At 40.5% G+C, this 26,205-nt stretch overlaps 1 protein-coding gene across 2 annotated transcripts in view; it reads right to left on the bottom strand.

Annotated features, from left to right (window-relative positions):
- The window catches only part of FGF13 (fibroblast growth factor 13), a 540,850-nt gene that overhangs the window by 174,377 nt on the left and 340,268 nt on the right, over positions 1-26,205 (bottom strand). The window contains exon 2 of one of the 2 annotated variants that reach the window (XM_004380939.1): positions 17,275-17,442. The exons of the other annotated variant lie outside the window; for it this stretch is intronic. Coding sequence (XP_004380996.1) covers positions 17,275-17,442 — 168 coding nt within the window. The remainder of the gene's footprint in view (positions 1-17,274; positions 17,443-26,205) is intronic. 2 annotated transcript variants of the gene reach the window in all.

Below are 26,205 nucleotides of genomic sequence, written 5' to 3'. Positions count from 1 at the left end.
ATAATAAGAATATGGAGGTTCAAGGACAGAATGGACATTCTCCACAGTTACATGACCCACTGGGGGCACTGTACTATGATAAGGGAATAAAATCAAAGCTAAAAAACGATAACCAGACAAACTAAAATGGCTTTGGAAAAAAAAATCAAAATATATTAAATTGGGTGAGAGATAATGTTAATTCTGTTCTTTGATAGCCTTATAGAATATTAATTTGTCTGAACTTTGATGAGTTTACTTACTATCTGTCCTCCAAATTATCATGCAAGGCTTCAGAAAATTCTTTTTTTCCTTATTTCGTGTGCTTGTTGGCAGTGTAAAGAAACCAAGTGGTTCATTTCTTAGGGTTTGTTTAAACACTATATACTGGGAGGGAGGCAATTTTCCTAGTGTTTGGCAAAATTACAGGTATCCAGTCAATGTTTGTTGAGTCTGAATGGTTAGATTTACTGTTCTAAGCTTTTGAACTTGAACTAGATAGGAAAACGTGGAATAGAAAATATTGGAGGAGTACCTTCGCATCTGTTCAACATCAGCTCTGACGAACAAAGACAGTGGACTCAGTGGAAGCCTTCTAAAAGGAAGGCAAAGAAAAAATGTTCCTGACTGACTATATGTTTTAGTGTACTTAAGGCTTTGCTGTTTATAAAGTCGGGGTGGGGGGGTGTTAGCTTTTTATTAGCATTTTGGGAGGGCAGGAAAAAAAAATTCCCATTCCAGAGCCTACAAATTGAGAATGGAATGGGAGGACCATTTGGAATTTGAAGTTCCACTAATGTCTTTGTCTTCGTATTGAAACAGCATGTCTATTCCTTTTCCAGTAAATAACTTTGGTAGATCATGAAATAAAATTAAAGGTTAAAGGGTCAAAAATCACAACCTTGTCAAATAGGAGCCATGAGGCAAATGATGAGAAACACACTCTGCCCCGCTTTCAATGGCCTATTTGGATCTTTTCTTTCCTTCAAATGAAGCTTCTTCCCAAAAGACTTCCTTGACGAACCCTTGCACAGGTCAGGAAGATGTGTACTCCTCTGGTCTCCCGTAGGCTTTAGCACATGTACTTCCCACTGGGAACTCATTAAATAACTGTGGAATGTCTAGTCTAACCTGATGCCTCAGTTTTCTTATACCAAATCATGGCATTGAGCGCCATTGGAAAGTCATATAAATAGCTTAGATAAGAAGGGTGAAGGGAGCATTGGGTGGAGTAAGGCAGAATTTGGATTAAACTGAAAATATTATGTTAAATAATACAAGGAAGGAGGCCATTGGATTGAGCAGAAGCATTTTGACTGGCTCTTAGGGAAATAGCCTAAATTTCAGACCATATCTTTTTTTGTTGTTGTTGTTGTTTATCTTGCTTTGTTTTTTTGCAGCTCTATGTAGCTTAGTGGTTCTCAACTGGGAGCAATTTTTCCCGCCAGGGCATATTGAGCAATACTTGAAAATAGATTGGTTGTCACAGCTGTGTATGGCGCTATGGTGGGGGAGGCGGGATGCTGATCTCATCTACTGGATAGAGGCCAAGCATGCTGCAACATTTCCTACAGTGAACAGGACAGCCCCACACAACAAAGAATTATCTGGTCCCAAAAGTCAACGGTACTAATGTTGAGAAAACTTACACTAGTCCAACACAAGGTCTAGTACTTACCGATTTAAGGAAAGAATGGTTATGTCAACTCATGTTAGCAGCAGCAAAGAACAATTAACAAACATGCTCAACTGGGTTTCAGTTATCACTTCTGTTGCTCATGGTAATTTGGTGTTATTTTTTAACTCAATCTTATTCATTATCAAGAATGACAATGTGTTCATTGATTTGTTTCAATCTTCTGCGTAGAAAAGATTTAGGCAACATTGCATAAAGATGGCAAGCACTATTGCCTTAAAGTAGTCCAGGGGCAGAGGTCAGCTTCTGACTTTTTCCATGAGAGGATTTTTCCCAGGATCAGTTCCCCTACCACTTCCATTCCCCTACCCACCTCCAACAGTAGCAAGAGTACCAAACTGGACAGAGGACAAACTTCAGTTTGCTTACTCTCAGAGATCATTCCTCTTCCTCTTCAAAGCCCATTCTCAAGGACAGTGGACAAGTGAGACAAGGATGACAAGATATCAAAGGGTCTCACAAGCTATACAATTATATATAGCCTCTTTGGTTAGCTTACCTCTTCCACGATTGAGACCCTATATTGTAAGGGACATGGTCCTTTCTCAGCACGTACTGAATTATGACATATTCAGGAAACAAAGTAGTATTGGACAGGTTAGGGACAAAACTGAATACCATCAGGAGTAGATGCAAGAATACAGTATTGTGCGTTGAATACCAATACGGGTAGAGGCATGAGTGCCTATGTTGGAAAGAAGGGCATGTAGTAAAAATCATCTGGGGGTTCTAGTCTCTGGTCTGAATTTAGTCTTAAGTAAGCAGGGCTTCCTCCAAAAAAAATTCCCCCCCAAAACACTCCAGGACGCCTTACACTATAAAAAGTGAATTAATTTAATTTCTTATTTTCTCATCTTGAAGACACAGAACCCCTTTCCTCTCTTGAGACCATTAAAGAAGAGTTATTTGACCTTGGACAAGGGGCCACCATGTAACAGAAAACTAAGATTTGATTTTGCATAAGAAGTTAATGCTTCCACGAGGTCTAAATTCACAAAAGCTAAACGAAAACTCAGCTAAATTATATAGATGGTATATCATAATGTTAACTCAACAGTTCTTCACCTCAAAACTGTGTGTTTGTTCTTTTTAAACCAAAGCTCTTTGATTCAGCAAGAAGCCTTCATTGCTAGACAAGGAATCAATTTCCACAGTCGAGCAAGAGAGCACATATTTGTAAAGCTGGCAGAAAACTTGCTTTATTGGAAACTCAAGTAATGTCATCCTTGTTTGCCGAATATTAATACAGCTCCAAACTATGTCAGTTTTAAAAATACCAAGCTGAAGAGGCAATTTAAATTTAATTTGAATTCCCAGTGGTCCAAAAATTTTAGGCTATTGAAAAAAAAAAATTTGAGCAAGCTGAACTACACTATAAAGGACAATCAACAAAAGAGTAAATCAGTCTTGGCAAAGACTTCAACTTAGATGTATTATGGAGAAGAAAAATCAATGACATCTTTAGAAAGATATACTCTTTCCTTAGTAGTTTAGGTAGTATGTGATTTCTCATTACTTCAGCAACCCAACGGTCATTCTAACCAAATCTGTTACAATGATTCGTATCAGTTCTTTAAGAGGGTATGAGAGGTAGAGAAACATCTGTTCTAAAATGAATTGATCTTCAAAGTTTAGATCTGAAAAGGGGTATTTGAAACATATGCATTAAATTAGTACCTCCTTATTGCCTTGTGCTCTACTGACCTCTCCCTCCTCCCTGAAGCATTGTCCTCCCTTAACATCCTTGACACCTCAATCTCCTGGTTCTCCTGTCATTGCTGAGGAGTCCCATCTCCTCTATACCACTATTTGCTGTCCATTCGATTTTGAATCTTGGAGACGTCATGTGTGTCAATAGGGTTTTCAATAGATTATTTTTGGTAGTACATCACTAGGCCTTTCTTTCAAGGTGCCTCTGGGCAGACCTGAACCTCCAACCTTTCGGTTAGCAACCCAGCGTGTTAACCTTTTGACTCACCCAGGAACAACTCTTCTGCCATAACACATTACAATGTTGGTAAGTCTCAGGGCTACCTTCTCTACCTACCCTCTCTTCCCAGGTAATCTCTGCTCTCATAGTTTTAATACTAAACACAGACTCGTAGGACTTAAATGTCTGTCACCAGTCTAGAATGTATTCCTAACCAGTATGAAGACAGGGCCATGTAGTACCTGACATACAGAAACGTTATTCAGTAAGCATTGAATAAACAAATGAATAAATGAAATTTAAAAATCAATTCAGGAAACAGATTGAGAGACATGTAGAGGAGATCCAAGTTATCCCAAACAAGGTCATTGTAAAATAGTCAGTACCATGCTGGATAAGTCATTGAACACATAGGCATGATTGGGAACAGACAAGTTCAGCAGAGCTGAGCCTAGGTCAGTAGAACCATCCACCCAACTTCTTGACTCATGAAAAGTAGTAAATGTGTTGCTGTTTTAAGGCACGAAGTTTTAACTTTGATTTTAAATACAACATGAGCTAACTGATAGACTAGTTCAAAGTCTCCCTTTCCTTCCAGCCTTGGATTGTTCCTCAAGGGCAGGGATAGTGCCTCTCTTGTCACTGCTTTGCCTAGTACTTAGCAGAATGTCTGGCTTGTACGAGACACTCAATAAATATTTATTGACAAATGAATGGTTAACACATCTTTTCTGTCGATTGTAAGTAGAAGCACTCAGTCACATGCTGCCTAGAATTAGGACAAATGGCCAGTGGAACTCAGAATATCAGTATTTTTTACAGCAATAAATGGTCTATAATGATAAATATTTATTGAGCATTTATTGTGTGCCAGGCACTGTACTAGGCCTGTGGTATCTATTTAATGAAGCTGTATTGAGATGGGATGAAATAAAGGCTATATGTTTAAATGGAATTTTGATTGGGAAGGTAAATGGATTTCTTATCAGAAACCAGTAGCTGTTGCCAGATAAAATGCTGCACTACAGAAAAAGGTTTTTCAACTACTCTGAAGTGTTTGGAGATGTTTTTCTCTTCCTCAGTAAATATTCTGGGTTTATTTAACCAATTATCCACAAAGTGAACAGCTAACTATGAATGCCAGTTAAACATTTAGTGAATCAGTTCATGAATCTTCTACTGTGGACTTAAAATGATACTTTCTCAAAGAAAAATCAAGTGATTGCAGAGGGAAAAAATGGCTGAAGAAGAATCTAGAGAAAAAGTTACTTGCTGGCAACTTCTATAAGCTCTACTTTTTGAAAGGTGCTTTCTTCGTTCCTTGTTGACTGGAAAAAAGTAGGTTTGTAGCACAGCCTGAGGTAACCTGTGAAACAATTGTCCTCACTGTGTGGGTGATGAGCTTGAGCCCCTATTATCCCACAGAGGAAAGGCAGCTCATGACAGAATCAGTTAAGGATGCTTTAAGGCCTACTGTTCCATGACGTAAACTATGGATTTGAACCATTTCTTCATTTAAGCAAACATTGCAGGCAAAGTAAACTTTAGTTAGTATAAGTTCATATAGGAAATGAAGACGGCGAATATATGAACAATCTCAGGGATGCGGCTTTGTTTAACGCTGTGCCTACTGCTCATCTCAAAATGCATACAAGGAATAGGGAGACACACAAGGAAAGTTTCCCAGTGGGTATACAGGGCAAACACACTCTATTGAGAGGTTAAAGATGGTTCTATAATGTTTTTCTCAACAATGGCTATCACCAGCAGTGGATAAGATGGGGCTCAGTTCTTTTCTCCAGTCTTGCACCTGAAAGAAGTAGTCAAGATATATGATGATCTGAGGCAGCACAGTAGGGTCAAAGACTTCGGGCTTGGGAACTCAATACACTTGGCTTCAAATCCCCATTAAGATGCTTATTGGCCCTATGACTTTGGACAAGTTATTTCACAACTCTATATTACAGTTTCCCCATCACGTCTGTCATGGACTGAATTGTGTCTCCAAAAATATATGTCAACTTGACTAGGCCATGATTCCCAGTATTGTGTGATTGTCTACCATTTTATCATCTGATGTGATTTTCCTATGTGTTGTGAATCCTATATATATGATGTTGATGAGATGGGATTGGTGGTAGTTATGTTAATAAGGCAGGACTCAATCTACAAGATTAGGTTGTGTCCTGAGTCAATCTCTTTCGAGATATAAAAGAGAGAAGCGAGCAGACAGGGGGACCTCATACTACCAAGAAAGTAGTGCGAGGAGCAGAGCGTGTCCTTTGGACGTGGGGACCCTATGCTGAGAAGCTCTTAGTCCAGGAGAAGATTGATGACAAGGACCTTCCTCCAGAGCCAACAAAGAGAGAAAGACTTCCCCTGGAGCTGATGCCCTGAATTTGGACTTCTAGTCAAGTAGACTATGAGAGAATAAACTTCACTTTGTTGAAGCCATCCACTTATGGTATTTATGTTGTAGCAGCACTAGATAACTAAGACAACATCCTTCAAGACTGATGACATCTACCTCATGGGGTAGTTGGGAAGATTAACAATAACAAACTTGAGGTGCTATAGCATATAGAAGATGCTAAAAACTGACAGCTACGCATCTAACAAAAGCATACTATGGACTGTTCTGCCCAAAATACATCACACAAATTCCTGGGACCTCATTCTTCATGCTTCTGAGTGAGATGGGTGATTGCGTGCAATCTCATTCGATGTGAAAGTCACAAAGAACAATGTCTTGACAGCGATCCAACACAGTTTGGCAAGACTTTCTCTTCATGTGCTTTAAGGCCCTTCTCACTAGCAATGATGGTCTTGTCATGCAGACACTTAGGTCATCAGATAAGGGTCAGAGAGACAAGGTTTTGAGCTGGAAGGTCAATTGGCCTGAGGTGATCAAGAACAGGCCTGTAGCTGAGAAGTGAACATCAGCACAATGAATTAATTAATTAATTAATTAATCAATCAATCCCAAATCTGACACTTCACATTGTAAAGCGCCTTAACCAAGTCAAATTTGATGAAAGCATTTTAAAATTAAATTAAAATTAAATCCACCATTTCTCTTTTCTCTCAAGAACAAGCCATCTCTTTAAAGTATTGTTTTTCAGACAGCAAGCACAAGGTCCTTCCATTTCTGCTGACTTAGTAGAACAAGCAATGTGTCTCAATAAGATGTTACTGGCATCACTGAAGAACGAAATGGGAATTCCTTCTAAGGCCATCCTTTTTATGAGACACATTCTGTTGGAATTGGAAGACCATAGACTTTGGAGAGAGACAAGTTGCACTTGAGTATCGGCTCTACCACTTCCCATTCCGGTGACCTTGGACAATTTACTTCCTTTCTCTGAGTCTCAGTTTCTTTATCCATAAAATGGAGAGAAAAATACCTACTTACTTCCAAGGATTTTTGTGAGAATTAAGATAATATTAGGTAAAGGGCTTAGTGTATAGTTAAGTTCTCAGTAATTGTCAATTACTGCTTTCATTATTTACCTTATGCTGGAGAATAGACTTCTAACAAGTGATGAGACAGAATCTATTGCTAATATCCAGACCACTAGGTAATACCTGAAGTCCCTGGGTTGGACAAACAGTTAACTCACTTAGCTGCTAACCAAAAGGTTGGAGGTATGAGTCCACCCAGAGGTGCCATGGAAGAAAGGCCTGGAAATCTATTTCTGAAAAATCAGCCATTAAAAACCCCACGGAGCACAGTTCTACTCTGAAAAACATGGGATTGCCATGAGTCAGAATCAATTCAACGGCACTCGGAGCAAGACTGAACACTCCATCAGTGGTGTCAATTTCTCTCTGGTTCTGGGTTTCTCCCAGTGTGGAAAACGCACCTCCAAACACAGCTGCCTGCCTCACAGCACACCCATGAGCTGATCAGGCCTGAGGGCCTCAGGCTCTCCCCAGGTCAGGTCTGGCAACTCCTCCACTGCTTCAGAACCGTCTCTCCCTCCCCCTGCCACTCAGTCCGGTTCCTCAACTTTGCCTTAGATGTTCAGGGCTACTAGATTGTTATACATAATTGATTCACTTGTTTTATCGGGTCTTTGTTGTAAGAGGGTCCACCGGAAGCATCTGACTACTCTACCTTCTTGGCCCTGCCTCTAGAATCAGCTTTTTAACAATTAGAAATGGTCTTTCCTCATTTCAGCTATTCTAGGTGGAGATGAGCATCCCCTGACTTAAAGAAAGGAGATTAGGCAAATGACGTTTTTATAGCTTTTATCTTGGAACAATTCTATTGCATTCAAATTGAACTGAATTATTCATTAATCATTCTACTGTGTCCTTGTGAACCCCAAAATCATCAGCTTCTTGAGGATTTGGGTCTTTTCATTTATTTCTTTTGTATGCTGGACATTTACCTAGTCCTAAATCAGTAAACCAGGCCCATGAAATTACCAATTACCTCCTGAGTCCTTTCTCCTTCTGGCAACCACTTGACCACAGGAATCTAAGGACAGAGTGTGGGCAGGACTTGATTCATTTAAACTTAAGATGTCTTTTCTGCTGCATATGGGGCAAGAGAGGAAAGGTGGTCATATGCAGAAGCCATGGAAGAGGAAGGGCATGGGCTTTACAGACCAGAAAAACCACGTTCAAATAAAGTTCTGCCACTTAGTAGGGAAGTTACTTAAGTTTTCCTTATCTCAGATTCCTCCTCTGTGAAATGCTGACAACAGCCCCTTCCTAGCAGGGTTTGGTGAGGACTTGCTCAGGTGGGTAGGGGGTGTTGCTGTGTTCTCACTCTATGCTCTCGCTCCACAGCCAGTGGAGCTGGCTCCCTTCCCCTTCTTCCCTGTGGACCTGGCCTTTGAGCAAATGTACAGTTGTTGCTCCCAAAGCTAGGGAAGCTCTTGGGTTGACCTGGAGCTGTCCTGAGAATACGTATCTTAAAGTAGCCGGGCATCACAAGTAGAAATCTGCTAGCACATGGGTAGAAGTGGACATGTGATTCTGATATGTTGTAGTTTCTGTAGACAATGGCTGTGAGGCAAGACAAGGGTAAGTGTTGAGAAAACACAGGATGTTGATAGACTGCAGGATGTAACAGATCTTGTTCAACAATTTCCCATGGGCACTATTCAAGCTGCTTATTCTTAAGCACCCTAAGAAATGCAGCTGACTATAACAGATACCCAAATCCGTTTAATTTAGAAGTCTAGAAATGATTTGTGACCATGGATAGCAATTATTGCCTCCCAAACATGTCAAAGTAAGTTTTCACATACATGCCACTGCAATATTTGATGTTACATTAGATGATGATGTCTATATGATAAGAGCATGATGCCTCAATGATGACATCCTCTGGTGCAACTCAGGGACAGATACCACGGCTGTGAGTAGCTAGAATCAACTTTTACAATCTTCCACCCACATTTACAACCTGAATCAGGATTTGAGAATAGAGCAAGTGTTGGCAACAGTTGCTTGCAAGAAAGGATGTTGGTCACAAGGTGGCAGATAACCATGCTTCTGTAGAGAAGCCTGATTATTTTTCTAAAAGTGCAGAGTGGCAAAGAGACAAGGGAACTTTAGAAAGTGGTGTGTAAGGTGTATGTGTGGTGGGAAGGATGGATACCTTATATGGCCACAAGTTCTAAAGGTCATATGAGCAGGGCTTCTTAACCAGTTTGTTCAGGTTAAACCCTTGTTGAGAATTTGCATTTCTATCAAGTTCCCAGGTGATGCTAATGTTGCTGGTTAGGGACCAGTTGTGAAAACTACTAGTAGAGCAGTGGTTCTCAAATTTTATTATGCATAAGAATCACCTGGGGGATCTTGTTATAATGTAGGTTCTGATTGAGTATATCTGGGGTGGAAATGGAAATTCTCAGCAGGGTTTTGAACCGGGAACAAACCGGTTTGAAGCCCTGCATATAAGTCTTGCTTATTTAGCTGTGCCTTCTAATCACACAGCAACTCCTCAAGAGGCCCATGCAATCAGCACGGGAAGAATTCTGAATTGACAGCTGACATCACTCAACAGACCCTACGCCAAGCTGATTATTTTCTAGGATAGTGATTCCAACCCTGTTAGCGCATTAGAATCACCCGGGGAGCTTCTAAAAAAAATACCCATGTTGACGCTCCACCACAAGGGATTTTGCAGAGTTTTTTATTTGTTAGTTTGTTTTTGGTCTGATGTTGGGCTCAGACATCAATATTTTTTTAAAACGTCCCCAGGTGATTCCAATGTGCAGCCAAAGTTGAAAAGCACTACTCTACAACAACGTTACTCAAAGTGTGGTCTGCAGACCAAATGCTGGTCTGTGAACTATGACAAAGCACACTATTTAATTAAGCTGACATTTTCCACAGAGAGACAGCAAGACTTCCTCGACGAAGGAAGCAGTGCATTAACTTACATTCTGTACAAGCTCCTTATCTCATCTTGGACAGGTAACAAACAACTTCAGAAACAGCCCAGGTCCATAGACCACACTTTGAGTAGCACTTGCCTAAGGAAGATAGTAGGTGGGGGTTAGGGAGAAAAGGAAGAATATTAATTTTCAAAAGTGTTTTTACTTGTCAAAACATAAGATGAGAAGTGAATAGGTATTTTGAATAAAAAGAGGCCAGTAGCTTGAAGATCTTGTTTACCACTGAGTTGCCCAATGTAAGACAGCTTCCCAAATCTGTAGGACTCTTCAAAATGTTTAATATGCTCATGTGTATCATGACTCTCCAAGAGTGTTGTGTACTTTGGGAAACAAGTATATGACCAAGGAAATGTGTCTTTTAACAAAGATGGTCTTATATGATTAGTATTCCATAAAACCTAATGTGGATAATACTAGTATGGTGAAAACGAGTATAGTTCAGTCCTGCATTCTCTTCAACCACACAAATGAGTTATCACTTAAAACAAAAGACAGGCAGAACAGGTTGGAGGTTTGAGTCCACCCACAAGGGGATCAGAAGAAAGGGCTGGAGATCTACTTCAGAAAAATCAGCCACTGAAAAGAAAACACTACGGAGCACAGTTCTACTCTGAAATACATGTGTCACAGATGACACAAATGTTACTGGTTGTGGTTACCATACATCAGGGATGGCCTTGATTTTTGGAAACAGCCAACTCGTTCGGGTTATGTCTTTATGAATGTGGAACATAGTGGTTTATCAACCGGCTGAGAACAGAAAAAAAGCACGAGGAGTTGCCGAAACATTAGAACCCCTGAAGTACGTTGGCAACACGATCCCTGATGTGTTGCCTTTGAAGGGGGCAGCACTCATACTGATGAATAATTTCCGCGAATTTTTGAAGTATTATTACTTTAATTTTGACTTTTATTTTCTAAATGAAAATGTGACCACCGTACACTGTCGTTCATCCAGTAGACTTTGCCGAGCAGAGTCATTTTAATAAATGCTTGAAATAAGTCGGCAGTGCTGGTTTCACACACAGGAGAAATATCCACCTCCAATATTAACCTATGGAAACCACAGTCAAGAGAGTTGAAAAGGAGAGAGCACTCTCTTTTCAGGAAAACATCACCACGGCTACATTGGGGAAACCTAGGCTCAAGGGAGACGGAAGGCCTACAGCTTTGAAAAGTGAATTATGTTTTCAAAGCATGAATGGTTATTAGTTTCTACTGTAAAAGCCAGCCTGGAGACTGAATTGAGATGCTTATTATACTCAATAAGAGAATAATAAATGCCTATCCTGGCCTGAAATTGAGTTATTGGCTGCTAAGTATACTTCCTTGATTAGATTATTAGTTTTCCAGAGAGTAGAAACTATCCTCAAACTATGACTTAATTTCATGTTTGCTGCCATAAGGTGGGGAAACTGGAGAAAATAGAGAACGTTTTTCCATGCCATTACGGGTTTCCTAATGCTATTAGGACATATTGAGTTATCTTCTAAGAAATTCTTAACATGCAACCAAAAGAAACATATTTTAACATTTCGTGGGGAGAGGACGGTGTTTACTAATAGCTAATCACCAAGGCTTTCAGCTTTCTGGCTAGAATTTGATTTAAATTTGGACTTTTTTTTTTCTTTTTTTTTCTTTTATCTTTCTTGAGACTCTGCAGTTAAGCTGCCCTTTGCTTCAATGAGCAAAGAAAACTCTCTGGCATCATTTTGTCATCCTTCAGGTCATAAATCAAAGGCAGGGTGCCCTCAAGATACAGTTATTTTGAAATAAAAAGACTAGGAATAAAGTCTTTTTTCTCTTCAGAATCACCCAAAGACATGGCCCAGTGTTTTTTTTTTTTTTTTTTTCTAGTAGAATAAGAATATCCTCTCAATTCTCATCTCCAGGGGACAGACATAAACCCAGTCATACTGTTCCAGAAGGTCAAAACATTTTCAGGTGTCAAGCATCAGAGGTTGCTACTCAATTGTAGCTTAGTGACCAAAGAGTATAACAATAGTCTACTGAATTGACTATGACTTTAAATTAATACTGGCCCATTTTTCTCAAAAGGAAAATCCATATTAAAATAAGGAAGACAGAATAACAGGAGACAACATGGCCGGAGAACAAGTGTTTGCAAATGAAAATAAAAACACTTCCCTTAGCATGTTCCTTAATATTCATCTACCTTCTTCCTCTCCTACCATTTAGGCAAGACTGTTATTCATGGTGACAGGTGCTCTTTCTAGGGCAAAGAAACTAAGATATAATCAAAGGTAATAGTCATTGTGCTTGTTACAAATGCACACCCTTTACATTAGGCACATAATTATGCTTTCTCTTGGTTGGTGAAGGCTGCCATACTTCATCAGCACTCTAGAGCACAGATTCTCTTCTCCAACCCATAGTCACTATGGAAGTATGCCTCTCTGCATAAAAAGGTTATGGATGTTCTGAGGGAGATCGGATGTATATTTTGTTAAATCATAGGAAAACAGGACTGTAAGAAAGAGGCCAGATGCCTGATTAGAAAACAGTGATGTGATTGCTGAGTTCCGTAGTATTTTCCTATATTGTGCTAAGCCCTTCAAATGTACTGTCATAACTTGAGGTTTTAAATCCTGAAACCAAACACTGGGAATCCATCATTTCTTTTTCTCTGTAGCTTTTCAACATTATTGACTTGCAAGCATGTATATGTTGGTGTGATTCTATTTAACAATCTTCAAATATCAGTAAAAGCCTACTGACTAGCATTTGAATAGTAGCAACTAGCTGGTAATAGACTGGCTTTCAGAAGTTACTCTAAATCAGTGATTTAATTTTGGCACACTTGACATAGAAAGAGAAAGTGAGCAAGAGAATAAAGCCATGAAGATTATACCTCTTCTTGCCAAAAGACTCCTGGAACAGCAAAAAAAAAAAAAAAGATTTTTGGTAATGATCTCCATTCTTTCTGTGGCTTCGTTGAAACAAAGAGCGTTGCTGGTATCGGGCCAAATTAGACTCTCAGATACTTGCATGTGCTTTCTCAGCCAAATTCCAGTACTCACACAAGATTACATCATAAATGGTTTTTATGGAAATAATCACATCAGTGAAAATCACAACTATTTGGAACAGATTAAAGACTTTGTTTCAGAATGGGCTGTTCATAAATAGTAGCCTGTTTTTGGCAATCTGTAATTTGGCTTAGTGTATCCTGAAAAGCTAGTGAGATATTTCAGTCCTTCGATGTATTCTGGATTCCTAGGGCCTTGGACTCACTACAGAAATGACTTTAAAAATATAGATAACTATGAACAATTGTAAGTAACTTATCTGTACCAAATCTCAGGTAGTCATAAACTGTGGAAAGAACTGGGCTCTTAACAAAATATTGCCAATGAAAAGAAATTTGAAGACATGGTACACACTAATCTGATAACATTTGGCTGATTTTATCAATTTACTAAGGAAAAATAACTCCAGCTTTATGATAATGCACCCAAAACACTTTGACCTAATTTAGTCATTGCTAAAAACTTGTGCACTACAAACTTTATTTTCCCTTAAATCTGAATGAATATTTCATTTTTTCACTTGAGGGTTTTTGATGATAAACACAAGCTCAGAAGAAGAGGTCATACTGCCAGGGTGGAATAGCACAGACTAGACAATGGATGGCTTAACCATCCTGTCCCTTGCCTTCACCTTGGTGTGCAATTGGTAGACATTCACAGGTAAGGCCAGTTAAGCTCATGCTTTTGCACAGAGACCTTTAGAGGGGGAGGCTCTCTCTTCAAAAGGCTGCAAATGAGAATAAAATGTTCCAAGTCAGAGACATAGTTTAAAACTAAGATTCTACTCATTTGTAATAAAGAGTTCTTTTATTTCTTTTCAGGGGACATCTAGGTCAATTGGCATAACAAAGTTTATTAAGAAAATGTTCTGCATCCTACTTTGGTGACTGGCATCTGGGGTCTTAAAAGATTGCAAGCGGCCATCTAAGATGCATCAATTGGTCCCAACTACCTGGAGTAAAGCAGAATAAAGAACACCAAAGACACAAGGAAAGTATTAGCCCAAGAGACAGAAAGGGCCACATAAACCAGAGACTCCATCAGCCTGAGACCAGAAGAACTGGATGGTGCCCAGCTACCACCAATGACCGCCCTAACAGGGAACACGAGAGAGTCCCTGATGGAGCAGGAGAAAGGTGGGGTGCAGAACTCAAATTCTAGTAAGAAGACCAGACTTAATGGTCTGACTGAGATTTGAGGAACCCTGGAAAGCATGGCCCATGGATTCTCTATCAGCCTAGAGCTAAAACAATTTCCGAGGCCAACTCTTCAGACAGGGATGTGACTGGACTGTGGGACACAAAGTGATATCGTGAGGAGTGTGCCTCTTAGCTCAAGTGGATACAAGAGACTAAACGGGCAGCTTCTGTCCGGAGGTGAGATGGGAAGGCAGAGAGAGTTAGGAGCTGGTTGAGTGGACATGGGGATCCTGGGGTGGAAAGGAGGAGTGTGTTGTCACAGTATGGGGAAAGCAATTACAGTCACATAACAATGTATGTATAAATTTTTGTATGGGAAAAAATAAAAAAAAGAAATATATAAAAAAGAGTTCTTTTATTTCTACTAGCTATAATAAAATGTTATCACAACTTTAAGAGAGAACTATAGATGATACCTTACAGTATTAAAAACCAGTCTTCTAAGAATCTTCCAGGTTGCCAGAATGGCCACTGAACCCTTCCAAACCCAGTTACTACAGCTCCTTGAAATGATGAGTTCAGGTATCCTACACGAAGCAAGTGTGTGAATTTCTCAGCATTGTTTGCTCATTTATCCAGGGTCTGTTGCACACCATATTTTCTTTCTCCCTCATCTAAGGTCTTCTGGATCCTGTTAATTTGTACAGAGATCAAGTGTTTTCACTATGAGGCCTTGGTTGACCATTTGCTTTCAGGGCCTTGCTTGAAGCGGGATGGTATAATTATAGATAGAAGTAAAATGTCATCCCAGAAAGCCTCTAATGAGTCTAAGACTCTTTAAAAATAATTCATAGGAATAAGGAGAGAAAGACTGGCTTTGCTGCTCCAGAGGACCTGGTAGGAGGACAAGACTGCGGGAAATCTTCAGTCTGAGAGAAGACAATGCTCATCATCGACCTATACCAGTGAACAGCAGTCACTTTTCATGTGATGGAAGCCACTCAACATGGGGATAACATGAAAGATTCAAAACTCTCCAAACCTTATTTTAAGAGCATTCAACTGCTAACCATTCTCTAAAAAATTCTGAATACCGAAAACATTCATATTATTCACAATACATTCCTGATGATATTTTGAAAATTAAAAGACGAGCCCGTCAAGCTTATATGTAATAATGAAAGGGAGGAGGAGGCTAAATTCAGTTTTTCAACTGTTTTCTTAATCCGAGTATTATTAAAACAATTTGAAGGAAGATTCTAATTGCTTGACTGAATGTAAGCAGCTGCCTCTTAAATAGCTCATTCTCCTTACTCAAACCAAATTTTGTTTTTCAGCCTGATTTGGAAATACAAAAACAGTATCTGTATCCTTTTTTAAGAGTATACATAACTTTAAAAAACAAGAGTACGTATAACTTTAGAGAAAAGAAAGCAGAAAAGACTAGAATGCATTATAAACAGTAAAGTCACTAGTTAAAACTTGTCTTTCATTAAAGCACCAAATCAAGTTATGCTCTTCTCTACCAATCTACCCAAAATGGTTTACTCACTAGAAAGGGTCCCGAAGTGGACAGCTTGGATACCAAAAGCATAGGTTGAAAATAAATGCAAATGCTCTATTCTATTGCTCTATTCATTTTCTGCCAAATATATTTAAACAGCCATTTTGAAAGTAGAAAAAGGAGACTCTGAGATTTAAAATTTTGCTTCGAACACCAGGGACTAGAGTCCGTTAGGAGTAATTTCCTTATACACCAAACTTTAAACAGAATCATGTGGCAGACTTCTCCAGTTCAAAACGACAGTAGTAATGAGATCAAAAAGATGGTAGTAATGAGGACCCCATAAGGTTGCAAAAGGGCAAATAGAAGTAGGAAGAAAGCCTCCTTTAGAAAGCATTCCAGAATCATTCATGCCAAAGGATACAGCAACTGCCAAAGACAGTCACTTCTGTCACTACCAGCGTTATTCATTGGTAAACTGCATGGAGAGCATTTGATATGAGGGGAACACAGGCTCTTTTACATTAAGTCTTTAATTAGTGTCAAAAAACAAAAGAGAAGCCCATCGCCATTGAGTCGATTCCGACTCATAGCTACCCTATAGGACAGAGTAGAACTGCCCCATAGGGTTTTCAAGGCTGTAATCTTTACGGAAGCAGACTGCCACAGCTTTCTCCCACAGAGTGGCTGGTGGGTTCAAACCACTGACCTTTGGGTTAGCAGCCATGCGCTTAACCACCCCTCCACCAAGGCTCCTCTTTAATTAACATACGCAGTATAATTCTCAAAATGTCATTTTGGAAGTTGAAATGTAAACAGATGGTAAAAAGTTTACCACATTTTTATTGTAGAGAATTGTGAAGTATGTTTCTTTTGGATATATTAAAAAAAAAAGTTAGATGAAGTCCTTCAGCTGTAGATTTATGGCATGGGTTGCAATGAATACCTTATTAACCTCAGTTTAAATGCCAGCGAGTTGTCCAAACCTGTACTTGAGCTGAAAAGAAAAACAAACTACTCATCGTTTCCTTGAGGCATGCATTTGACCATGGCAAAGTGCAACTGGGCGTGCATTACGGGGGCAGTCTGGGCCTGCGTCAGCAAGCGAAGTAGACCAAGAGCATTCTCTGAGTGCAAGGCAGAAGCTGTATGGGGTGGAGGAGAGTTACACAATTTGGAAGAAAGTTCTCCTTAGTTCATTTTAGAAGGGCCATTCCTCAGCTGACTGCTGCTTCAGGAATGCAAGGCAATGGGACCCGGCTTGGCCAGATGTTGGCTACAGGAGCAAGCAACTTTGGCAGCCAACATGGGGCGGTGTGATGACAGCAGCTGAAAATACTACAGCTTCGAGAAGCAGGAGGAGGCTGCGCGCTGGGCCAGAGATGACTGTCTTATACATCGGAGACTGCATAACACATTCACCAGCCAGCCAAGGGGCCACCTAAGCTACGTCAGGGGCCGAGCAACACACAGCACACCAGAGGCCAATGCACAATCCAAAAGACAGAGAATGAAAGAATGAGAGAAAACAAGCAAAACACGCGGCTGTCGTGCACAAACCTTCGGGCTCTGTGTTCTCTTTGTGGTGTACTTGCTTCAGCGGGCAGCAGAAGATTTCGTGACACTTAGCACGAAAGGGGGACTCTTTTTTCTTTAATTCCGCGGATTGGATGGAATCTTGCCGTAACATAATGTATTCCTGTGTGCCAGGGGGGGCGTCATCCAGAACTGTGGTCACCACATAACAAAATGAACTCAAGTTAGAGCTTCATGATAGCAGCCATCGACTTAAATCTAATCTATTCCCAGGGAAGACTAAGGAAACAACATTCCTAAGAACAGTTTAGAAGAAAAAAAAATTTTTATCTTGGAGATTATATTATTAGGGGTTAGTTTAAAATACTAATGCCCTAGGAATAGCTACTCAGCTATATATACCTATTGCTAGGACAATGAAAATAATAGAGTGTTCGACTTTGCTAGAAGTGCAAACAAATAACTTTAATATTGATACCCATGTTGTATGTAAAGATGTACCCTGTAGATTTCAGGTGTTTCCATTTAAGAGACAATATAAATATTTCCAGGTGAAACTGGCTAGTTTTCACCAATTATCGGTGAACTAGGAGCTTACATTTCCTTTCTCGATCTACTGGAAAGGGTCTGACTTCCAGGTAGTATCTACTGTACCTGAATCTGACACAAGAATCAAGGGCACTGGTCTATATTCTTTGATTTTGAAAGAGAACTGAGGGCTGTGGCACATGTCTTCAGATGTTCAAAACCCCTTAATGAAGACAACAGACTCCAGTTGAGCAGCTAATACTCAACACTGCATCAAAGACCTACCTTGCTGGACATTTGTGGAAGGGCCGGGCCAGATTCTCAAATTTTGACCTTAGCTATGTACCAGGCTCCTCTCAGCCCCCAATCCTTTTTAGGCTCTTCGTGCATCTCATAAGCAGGATTGGATATCACTAGTGTTTTCTCCCTTTGGAAACAAGTTATTTACAGGGTCCTCAGCCACATTCTTTAGCCTGATAACCACCCACCAAAGTGGGTGCAAATTTTGATCTACATTCACAGGAACAGGGAACTGACCCCAGAATGGATGTTTTCTCTTTCACACTCTTACAAATGGGGCCATTCCATTTCCCCAGGAGTGAGTCAGTGCCTCCAAAGCTGTGATTAATGACATGCTGACTCATTCTACTCCCCGAATGCACACACTTAACATGCATTTAGGACCGCTACCACCAGCAAGCTTCTTATGGAGAGAATAATGCTATGGTGTTTGTAAAATTATTAAATAAATAAACAGCCTCTGGCTGAAAGAAATTACTAGATAGCATCTGATGTTCCTGTGTTTGGCAAAACATTCCTAGCTTACTGGCTGGGATCTTAATGAACTTCCAGAACTGTCTTTCATATTTGGGGGAAAAATGATATATAGATCAACATAACATTTAAAACAATATAAGAGTTCAGAACAAGTTGTTGATGGATTGGCTATATTTGGAATTGTTGTCTTCATTTGTAAGACATTAAATTATGCAAGAAGGCAATGAATATTTTAGTCAGTTCTCTTTCTGTTTTCCTCCAGCGTTCAGCAACAGTAATCACAAATATTATATGGACACACCACCACAGCTTTACCCAGCAGAGAAGTCACTTCTACTAGGAATGCAGCTATAACTTCTTAGAATCTCATTGTTGAATGCACATCTTAGCTAGCAACAGCTGCTATTCAAATAATTTGCCACAATTTCCTACCATGAACAGATAGTTACGGTAATATAGACAGTTATCAAATTCCAGCATCAAAGCTCAAGACAAATTCTGGTTTTATCACCTAAAATATGTAAAGAAAATTCTTAAACTTGGATTTTTATAAAAAGAAAAAACTACTCAAGATTACATGGAAGCTCAAAAATTCCATTGTCATGCACCGCCATATATGCAACATATTTTAGATTAAAGGGTAATTGGAAGATAAAAACAAAACAAACCAAAATCGACTTCTGGATAATGCATAGGGAACATGTTATTCAGAAGTACAGGATAAACATCAGTAAATTGTCTCTGCATTTCATTTTTCAACACCATCAATGACGTCACAAATGGGCATTTTGGGAGATTAATGGCAGACTGAAGCTAATAGCCTTTGGCTAACTCTCCAGCCATCAGCTTTTCCTAGCTGGTCATTAATTCCCGGAAAATGCCCTGTGCTGCTATCATTATTGTTTAATTAGATACAACTGGTTGTCGGTAACGTACAACCAGATTCTACTGAAAGTGACATGCTGACTGATGCAAACGCCAACCCCAAAATTCATCATGAGTGGAAAGCAGGAAGGTCACCAAAGTGCAGGCTAATTGCTTTCCACCAAATTGTGTCTCTCTCTCTCTCCTTTCCTTTATTCAAATTGAATTTAGCAAGTGCAAAAGGTGCCAAGATGACAGCATTTAAGGAGCCATCTGAGTAATAACGACAAGCACAGAACATTTCCTTGGAAATCATGAACATCTGGGACTTAATGGCTCAGCTTTGGGTCTCAGGCTGTCTTGACTCAATGCCCCACACATCAGTCAATTCAGACAAAACAGAAAGAAAAAGAATGGTCAATCTAACAGTACCATGGCATCATGTTGTTGTCACGTTTTGGACTTTTTACCCAAATGTGGCATTACGTAGGCAACATCTCACTCAGGTCTAGAATATCTCTGACATTGAGGCTATTGGGATGAAAAATTAAAACTGTTATATCAAATCCACTCATTCCCAGGGCTCCTCCAGGTAGGAAAGTGGCTGTACGTGCAATTTGCCAGCAACAGGAGTGACAATGGACTTCCCATAGGAGCCTAGAACTAGCACGGATAGATGCCTTAGGTCTACTTCCCTAAAAAAGTGATAAGGATGTAATGCATTCAAGGGGCACTAGCTCTTAAAAGGAGAAAGGAGGCATGTGAAGAAGTCAGCTCATCAAAATGGGAAAAGAATGAGATTCTTCTTTTTCTGCCTTAGACCAATGTTTTCTGCCATTTCCCCCTTCAAGTGCATTCCCTTCTTCCAGGTGATCTCTATCCCCTGACAGCCAATACTACCTCTCTTCATTTAAACCATTTGTTGAAACATTTCAGTCAATGACTCCTGCAGCCCCTCCCAACAATAGATTTATCTAATCTCGGAGGTGGACAAGACTCTGGTGATTAGGTAGGCAATTGATGTACACAAAATCCCTTTAGGTTCAGAAGTTCACCTTGACCTTTGAAGACAGCTAAGGTGGTAAGAGTGGCTGCTGGTTGATTTCTGAACCCAGGGGACCAAAGCTTTTAGAAAGGCTGCTGAGCCCTGTGACAACAGCTGCCAGGGAGTAGGCTTCTGCAGAGAAATTGTGCCCACATAGCCAGTGCCCCCAGCCTTGACCACACATCCCAGCTACTTAGATTCCAAAGTCCCACGGGAGGAGGAGACAAGTGCACACACACAAATCCACACATCCACACATCCACAGACATGCAGATACTGACAAGCAGCATACTCCAACATAGAGGTGACAAGAATAAGTGACTTTGGTGGTAGGATGACAGGAGGACAACTGATGAAAGAGCTAGTTTCTGTTTAAAAAGATGTTCTCTTCACTAACCATCAAGTGGGAAAGACTGCATCTAGAATTGGTTTCCCAGCAGCAGTGCAAGGCCGGCATTGAACAATCCTTGCTCTCGTCCAAACTTCTTAGCAATCAGCAAGATCAAGGCCAGGGCCAGGGGAAAGTCATGGCAAGGCGAGAGGGTTTGATAGTCTAAACCTGCTGACCTAGCCTAAGCTACTTATGTTCATGGAAATGCAGTATTTCCATTTCAAACAAGAAGTTTAAAAAAATAAAAATAAAAAAGCACCAATCAGAGCAACACTTAAACTTTTGATAGGAAAATAAAAAAATTCCAATATGTTGTATCTTTTAAAGGTATTTAATTAGAGAAGTTAATTATTTATCCTTACTATCTTTAGAAAATCCAGCATTCATTTTGCTCTATAAATAAATATAAAAATATTTAATAATATCACAAATACCATGATGCAATGCTTCGCACTACTCCAAACAAAATTTGTTTAGATATCAACATCATTGTCTTAAAAGATAAGGGAAATAAAGCTCAGAAAGGGAAATGACTTGACAAAAATCACACAGTAAGTTATCTGAAAAGCGAAGCCTAGAAACCAGGCTTCCAGTGTGCCTGCCAGGTCTTATATAGACTGTGTAGTAAAAACATCCATACATTAAACAGATCTTAGGTTCTTTAGCATTTCTGTCTACATCAAATTTTTGTTTCTTTATTAAAAGACAGAAAAGCAACCAAGGACAGCATAGGAAACTATTTACACAACGCCACAAAGGTACCTGCCCCCTCCCCAGGCCTCCACAATTCAAAAGGCTTGCTGGCTTCAAGGTAGAAGCAGTTACCAAGCCCTTATTATTTGATGATACTATGTTCTGCTTTTAAATTAACTCTTCACAAAGATGACTCAACACACTTAATTAAGGATACATGATTTTAAATCAAAGGATATTTGAGATCACCAGGGCAACAGAAATGAACACAGCAATGGGACTACCAATAACAGTTATTAGACATATATTAGCTATGTCAACGAGTAAAGATTAAAAATAGCTATTAAACAGAAAATATGGCAAAATATACAGATTATCAAATATTCTCACATAATCAGAAAGGAAGTGAGAAGAAAAGAGAAATTAGAGCAATTACTCTTCCATGTCAACTTACCATCTGTCATACTGAAAAAGCACACTCAAGAGCAGGACATCTTAGAGCAAGGCTTCCATTTTGCCTCCCAGCTAACTATCTACTCATCCATCTATAATATTTAAGCCTCACTGACACAATGAACACTATAAAGATGCTAGATTTAAATGTGCCTTAGTAACTTAAGTGAATAATTCACTGCACTAAACACTAATGATCATTTGATTCGGCCAAGGTCAAAACAACTTTAAAGTGTTAAAAAGCTAAGATGTCACTTTGAGGACTAAGGTCTTAAAAGAAGTACAGCCAGAATGCTTCTTAGAACCAAGGATGGTGAGACTACAGCTCAGGTACTTTGCACATGTTACCAGGAGGAACCCTGAAGAAGGACATCATACTTGGTAAAGTAGAGGGTCAGTGAGGAAGAGGAAGACTTTCAATGAGTTGGATTGACAGTGTCTGCCAACAATGGACTCAAACATAGCAACGATTGTTCAGGCTCTTTTCATATTAGGATGAAACGCAAACTCCCGACAATGATGGCCCTCCCACCTCCTCAGTTCAGTCACATGCCTTTTCTTCTTGCTCACACTAGCTTTCCATTAGTTCCTAGAATGTGCCAGGCTTCTTCTGGCCTCAAGGACTTTCGCTGTTCCCTCTAAATTCCCCTTTACAGGGGTCTGCTTATATGCCATCTCAGAAATGCCTTTCTAAGCCAACTTAGATAACTTTGCCCTTGTCAAATCTATAATTAGTTTATGTATGAATGTATGTATTTACCTCTTGACTAACCCTCCCCCATAAAAATACAAGCTCTCTGAAGCAGCGACATTGTCTTGTTTACCATTCTAGATAGGGGATCCAGCACAGCCTCACTTGTAATAAAACCAAAAAAAAAACCCAAACCCATTGCCATCGAGTCGATTCCGACACATAGTGACCCTATAGGACAAAGTAAAACTGCCCCATAGGGTTTCCATGGAGCTGCTGACCTTTTGGTTTTAGCAGCTGAGCTCTTAACCACACACACTCAAAAAAATTTCATTCACCAAATGAAAGCTGCCCTCCTTTTTCATGCAGCATTTCCAAAACACTAAAGTCAAATGGTCAGTTCATGCTCCTAAGTTCCGTACAGTCCTCCAGGGAATTTATCCTGGGATGACTTGGGACAGCTTCTCTGACACTGTCATAGGATTTTACTGACAAGTTAGATGGGTAATGATCTTCATACATATTTACTTCCTTTGCAACTTTAAAGTAAGCTCCCAGAGGGCTGAACCATGTTGAAATTTGTTTTGGTATTGTCTCTGCTTTTAAACAGCTCAAATGGCTTTGCATTCATAAAATGAGCCCCTTCTGGGACAGTTATGCCAACCTTGGAGGTGGGTGCTAAAAGAAGAGGGAAGAGACAGAAAGAGTCCAGCACACTGCCTGACACGAAGCAGGTACAGGTAAGTGGTAGCTATGACGCAGAAAATGCTGTCCAGGGCAGGGATGGAACTGTGAGCACTGCACTCTGGGGGTTAGGGAGCTACGATCTCTGTCCAGACTTGCTGTTGATTTTCTGTGTGATCTTTATAAGCCTCTTCACCTCCCTCAGGCTCAGTTTTCTTCTTTCATAAATGATGGATTTGCACTAGACCAGGGTTTGTCAATCTTGACACAGTTGACATTTTATACTGGATAATTCTCTGTTGAGGGAGACTGTCCTGTGTAATGGAAGATATTTAGCAGCATCCCTGGCCTCTACCCACTAGATGACAGTAGCAAAACCCCTCCAGTTGTGATGATCAAAAATGTCTTCAGACATTACCAAATGTCCCTGAGGGATGGGATGGTGGTGGATGGGGGTGAGGGATAAAGTCGATCCCAGCCGAGAACCACCGGATTAGGTGAAAGGTAAAGCTGCTGTAGTCTATAAAACTCTTTGTGAAGAACTAGCACCAATCCTGGAAGCCTATTTGTGACCCCTGGAGATGCTCAGCCCCCTCAAAGACTCAATTATTTCATTCAGGGGGACTTGGCCCACACAGTCCAGACCAGAAAGAGATAGGGGTGCCAGTCACCCAGCAAGAGAAAACAACTGAATTCCAAAATGGGAAGCACTGCTCCTACACATTACCAGGGTTCTTAGGCTGGAGCAAAGGATTTCTCCAGTGAGTGAGGAAATTGGGCAGCACTGCCGCCATCACTTGGCACTGGGTAAGTACCCTCAGGGGCTGTGGTGAATAGCAGGCAGGGCCAGCCAACCAATGACTTGGCTCAGGTGGGGATGAGAATGAAGAGGAGGCAGCTGGGAAATTCTCTCTGGCCTTATCTAAGGAGCTTTCTGGTAACCTGGCCTTCCCATTGTTTAAAGGCTCATGTCACCAGGGAGGAAGTGTCCCCCTACTAAAGACAGAAATGGGTCCATTAAGAAGAAAAGTGACATAACATAGTTTATAAAGACAATGTTCTACATTTTACCTTGGTGAGTAGCATCTGGTGTCTTAAAAGCCTGTGGGCAGCCATCTAAGATACTCCACTGGTCTCACCCCTTCGGGAGCAAGGGAGAATGAAGAGGACAGGATACAAGGAAAAGAATAGTCCAAAGGAATAGTGGACCACAACTACCACGGCCTCCACCAGACTGAGTCCAGTACAGCTAGATGGTGCCTGGCTACACCACTGACTGCTCCGACTGGGATCACAACAGAGGGTCCTGAACAGAGCTGGAGAAGGATGTAGAACAAAATTCTAACTCACAAAAAAAGACCAGATTTACTGGCCTGATAGGCTGGAGAAACCCCAAGAGTATGGCCCCCGGACACCCTTTTAGCTCAGTGGTGAAGTCACTCCCGAGGTTCACCGTTCAGCCGGGGATTGGACAGCTCCATAAAACAAAAGGGGACTAATGAGGCACAGCAGTCCAGGGACAAGGACTAGAAAGCAGAAGGGGACAGGAAAGCTGGTAATACCGGAACCCAAGGTTGAGAAGGGACAGTGTTGACATGCCATGGGGTCATTAACCATTGTCATAAAATGATATGTGTACCAGCTCTTTAATAAGAAACTATTTGTTCTGTAAACCTTCATCTAAAGCACAATAAAACAACAACAGCAAAAACAAAAACAGAAAGAATATGCATTTCTAACCAGTTCTTAGGTGATGCCTATTCCACTGGTGCTGTTGGTTGTGCTTTTCCAGTGATCTCCACTTGTTTACATTCCGATCAGTCAAGTGCAAACACCACCTTTCTAAACCAGTGCTTCACAACTGTGGTTGAGCATTAGGATCACCTGGGGACCTTTTAAAACTGAAAGTACCCTTGGCACCTCACCAGACCAATGAAACCAGAATCTCCTTGCTGGGGCCTGAACGCTGGTTTCAAAACTGCTCAGGTGATTCAACTGCACAGCCAGTGCTGAGAATTACTGGTCTCAGTGAAATCTTTCCTCACTCTCCCCAGTGAAAATCCTTCTCTCTCTCCATTTCCTGGGAGGGTAGGCTCTGGTCCCTGGTTACTTAACTATTTCAGTTTCTTTCTATACCCTAGCCCGGGGATGCCACATACCCTTGTGCAGTAGTGGGATTCTCTTTGGAGGAGTTGTACAGAGCACAGCTGTACACATGAGCCCTGCCTCAGCTACTGGTTTGTTCCTAGCTCTTTTGATGTTATTAACTGCTGTCAAGTTGGCCCTGACTCATGACTACCCCATGTATGACGGAATGAATCGCAGCCAGGTTCTGTTCCATCCTCATGATTGATTGCAGATCAGACCATTCTGATTCATAGGGTTTTCCTTGGCTGAGTTTTGGACGTAGATCTCCAGGCCTTTCTTCATAGTCCATCTTAGTCCGGAAGCTCTGCTGAAACATGTTCAGCATCATAGCAACACGGGTCGTGGCTGCCCATGAGGTGCAATGGCTGGGAATCAAACTGAGGTCTCCTGCATGGAAGAGGAGTATTCTACCATTGAACCACCAGTGTCCTTGCTCCTAGCTCTCCTATGGCATTAGTCAAACGTACCCAGTGTTCTCATTGTTTTTGAATGTGACAATCTTCTCACTACAGTTTTGTTTAATTGAATCAAACCACGCTCTATTCTTACTAATACCTCTCAAAATCCATGTCATGGGCTGGTGAGTAAATCAGGATTTAGTGGGAACCTCCAGAGACTTAGGGTAAATTAGCTTGAGAGTAGGGTTTTGAGGCTTGGTAGTCTTTATGTACAACCAGAATG

The sequence above is a fragment of the Trichechus manatus genome, unplaced genomic scaffold (assembly GCF_000243295.1).
Source record: "Trichechus manatus latirostris isolate Lorelei unplaced genomic scaffold, TriManLat1.0 scaffold00079, whole genome shotgun sequence".
Taxonomy (NCBI): Eukaryota; Metazoa; Chordata; class Mammalia; order Sirenia; family Trichechidae; genus Trichechus; species Trichechus manatus.
The sequence above is the reverse complement of the archived record's forward strand: the minus strand, read 5'-3'. Positions and strand labels throughout refer to the sequence as shown.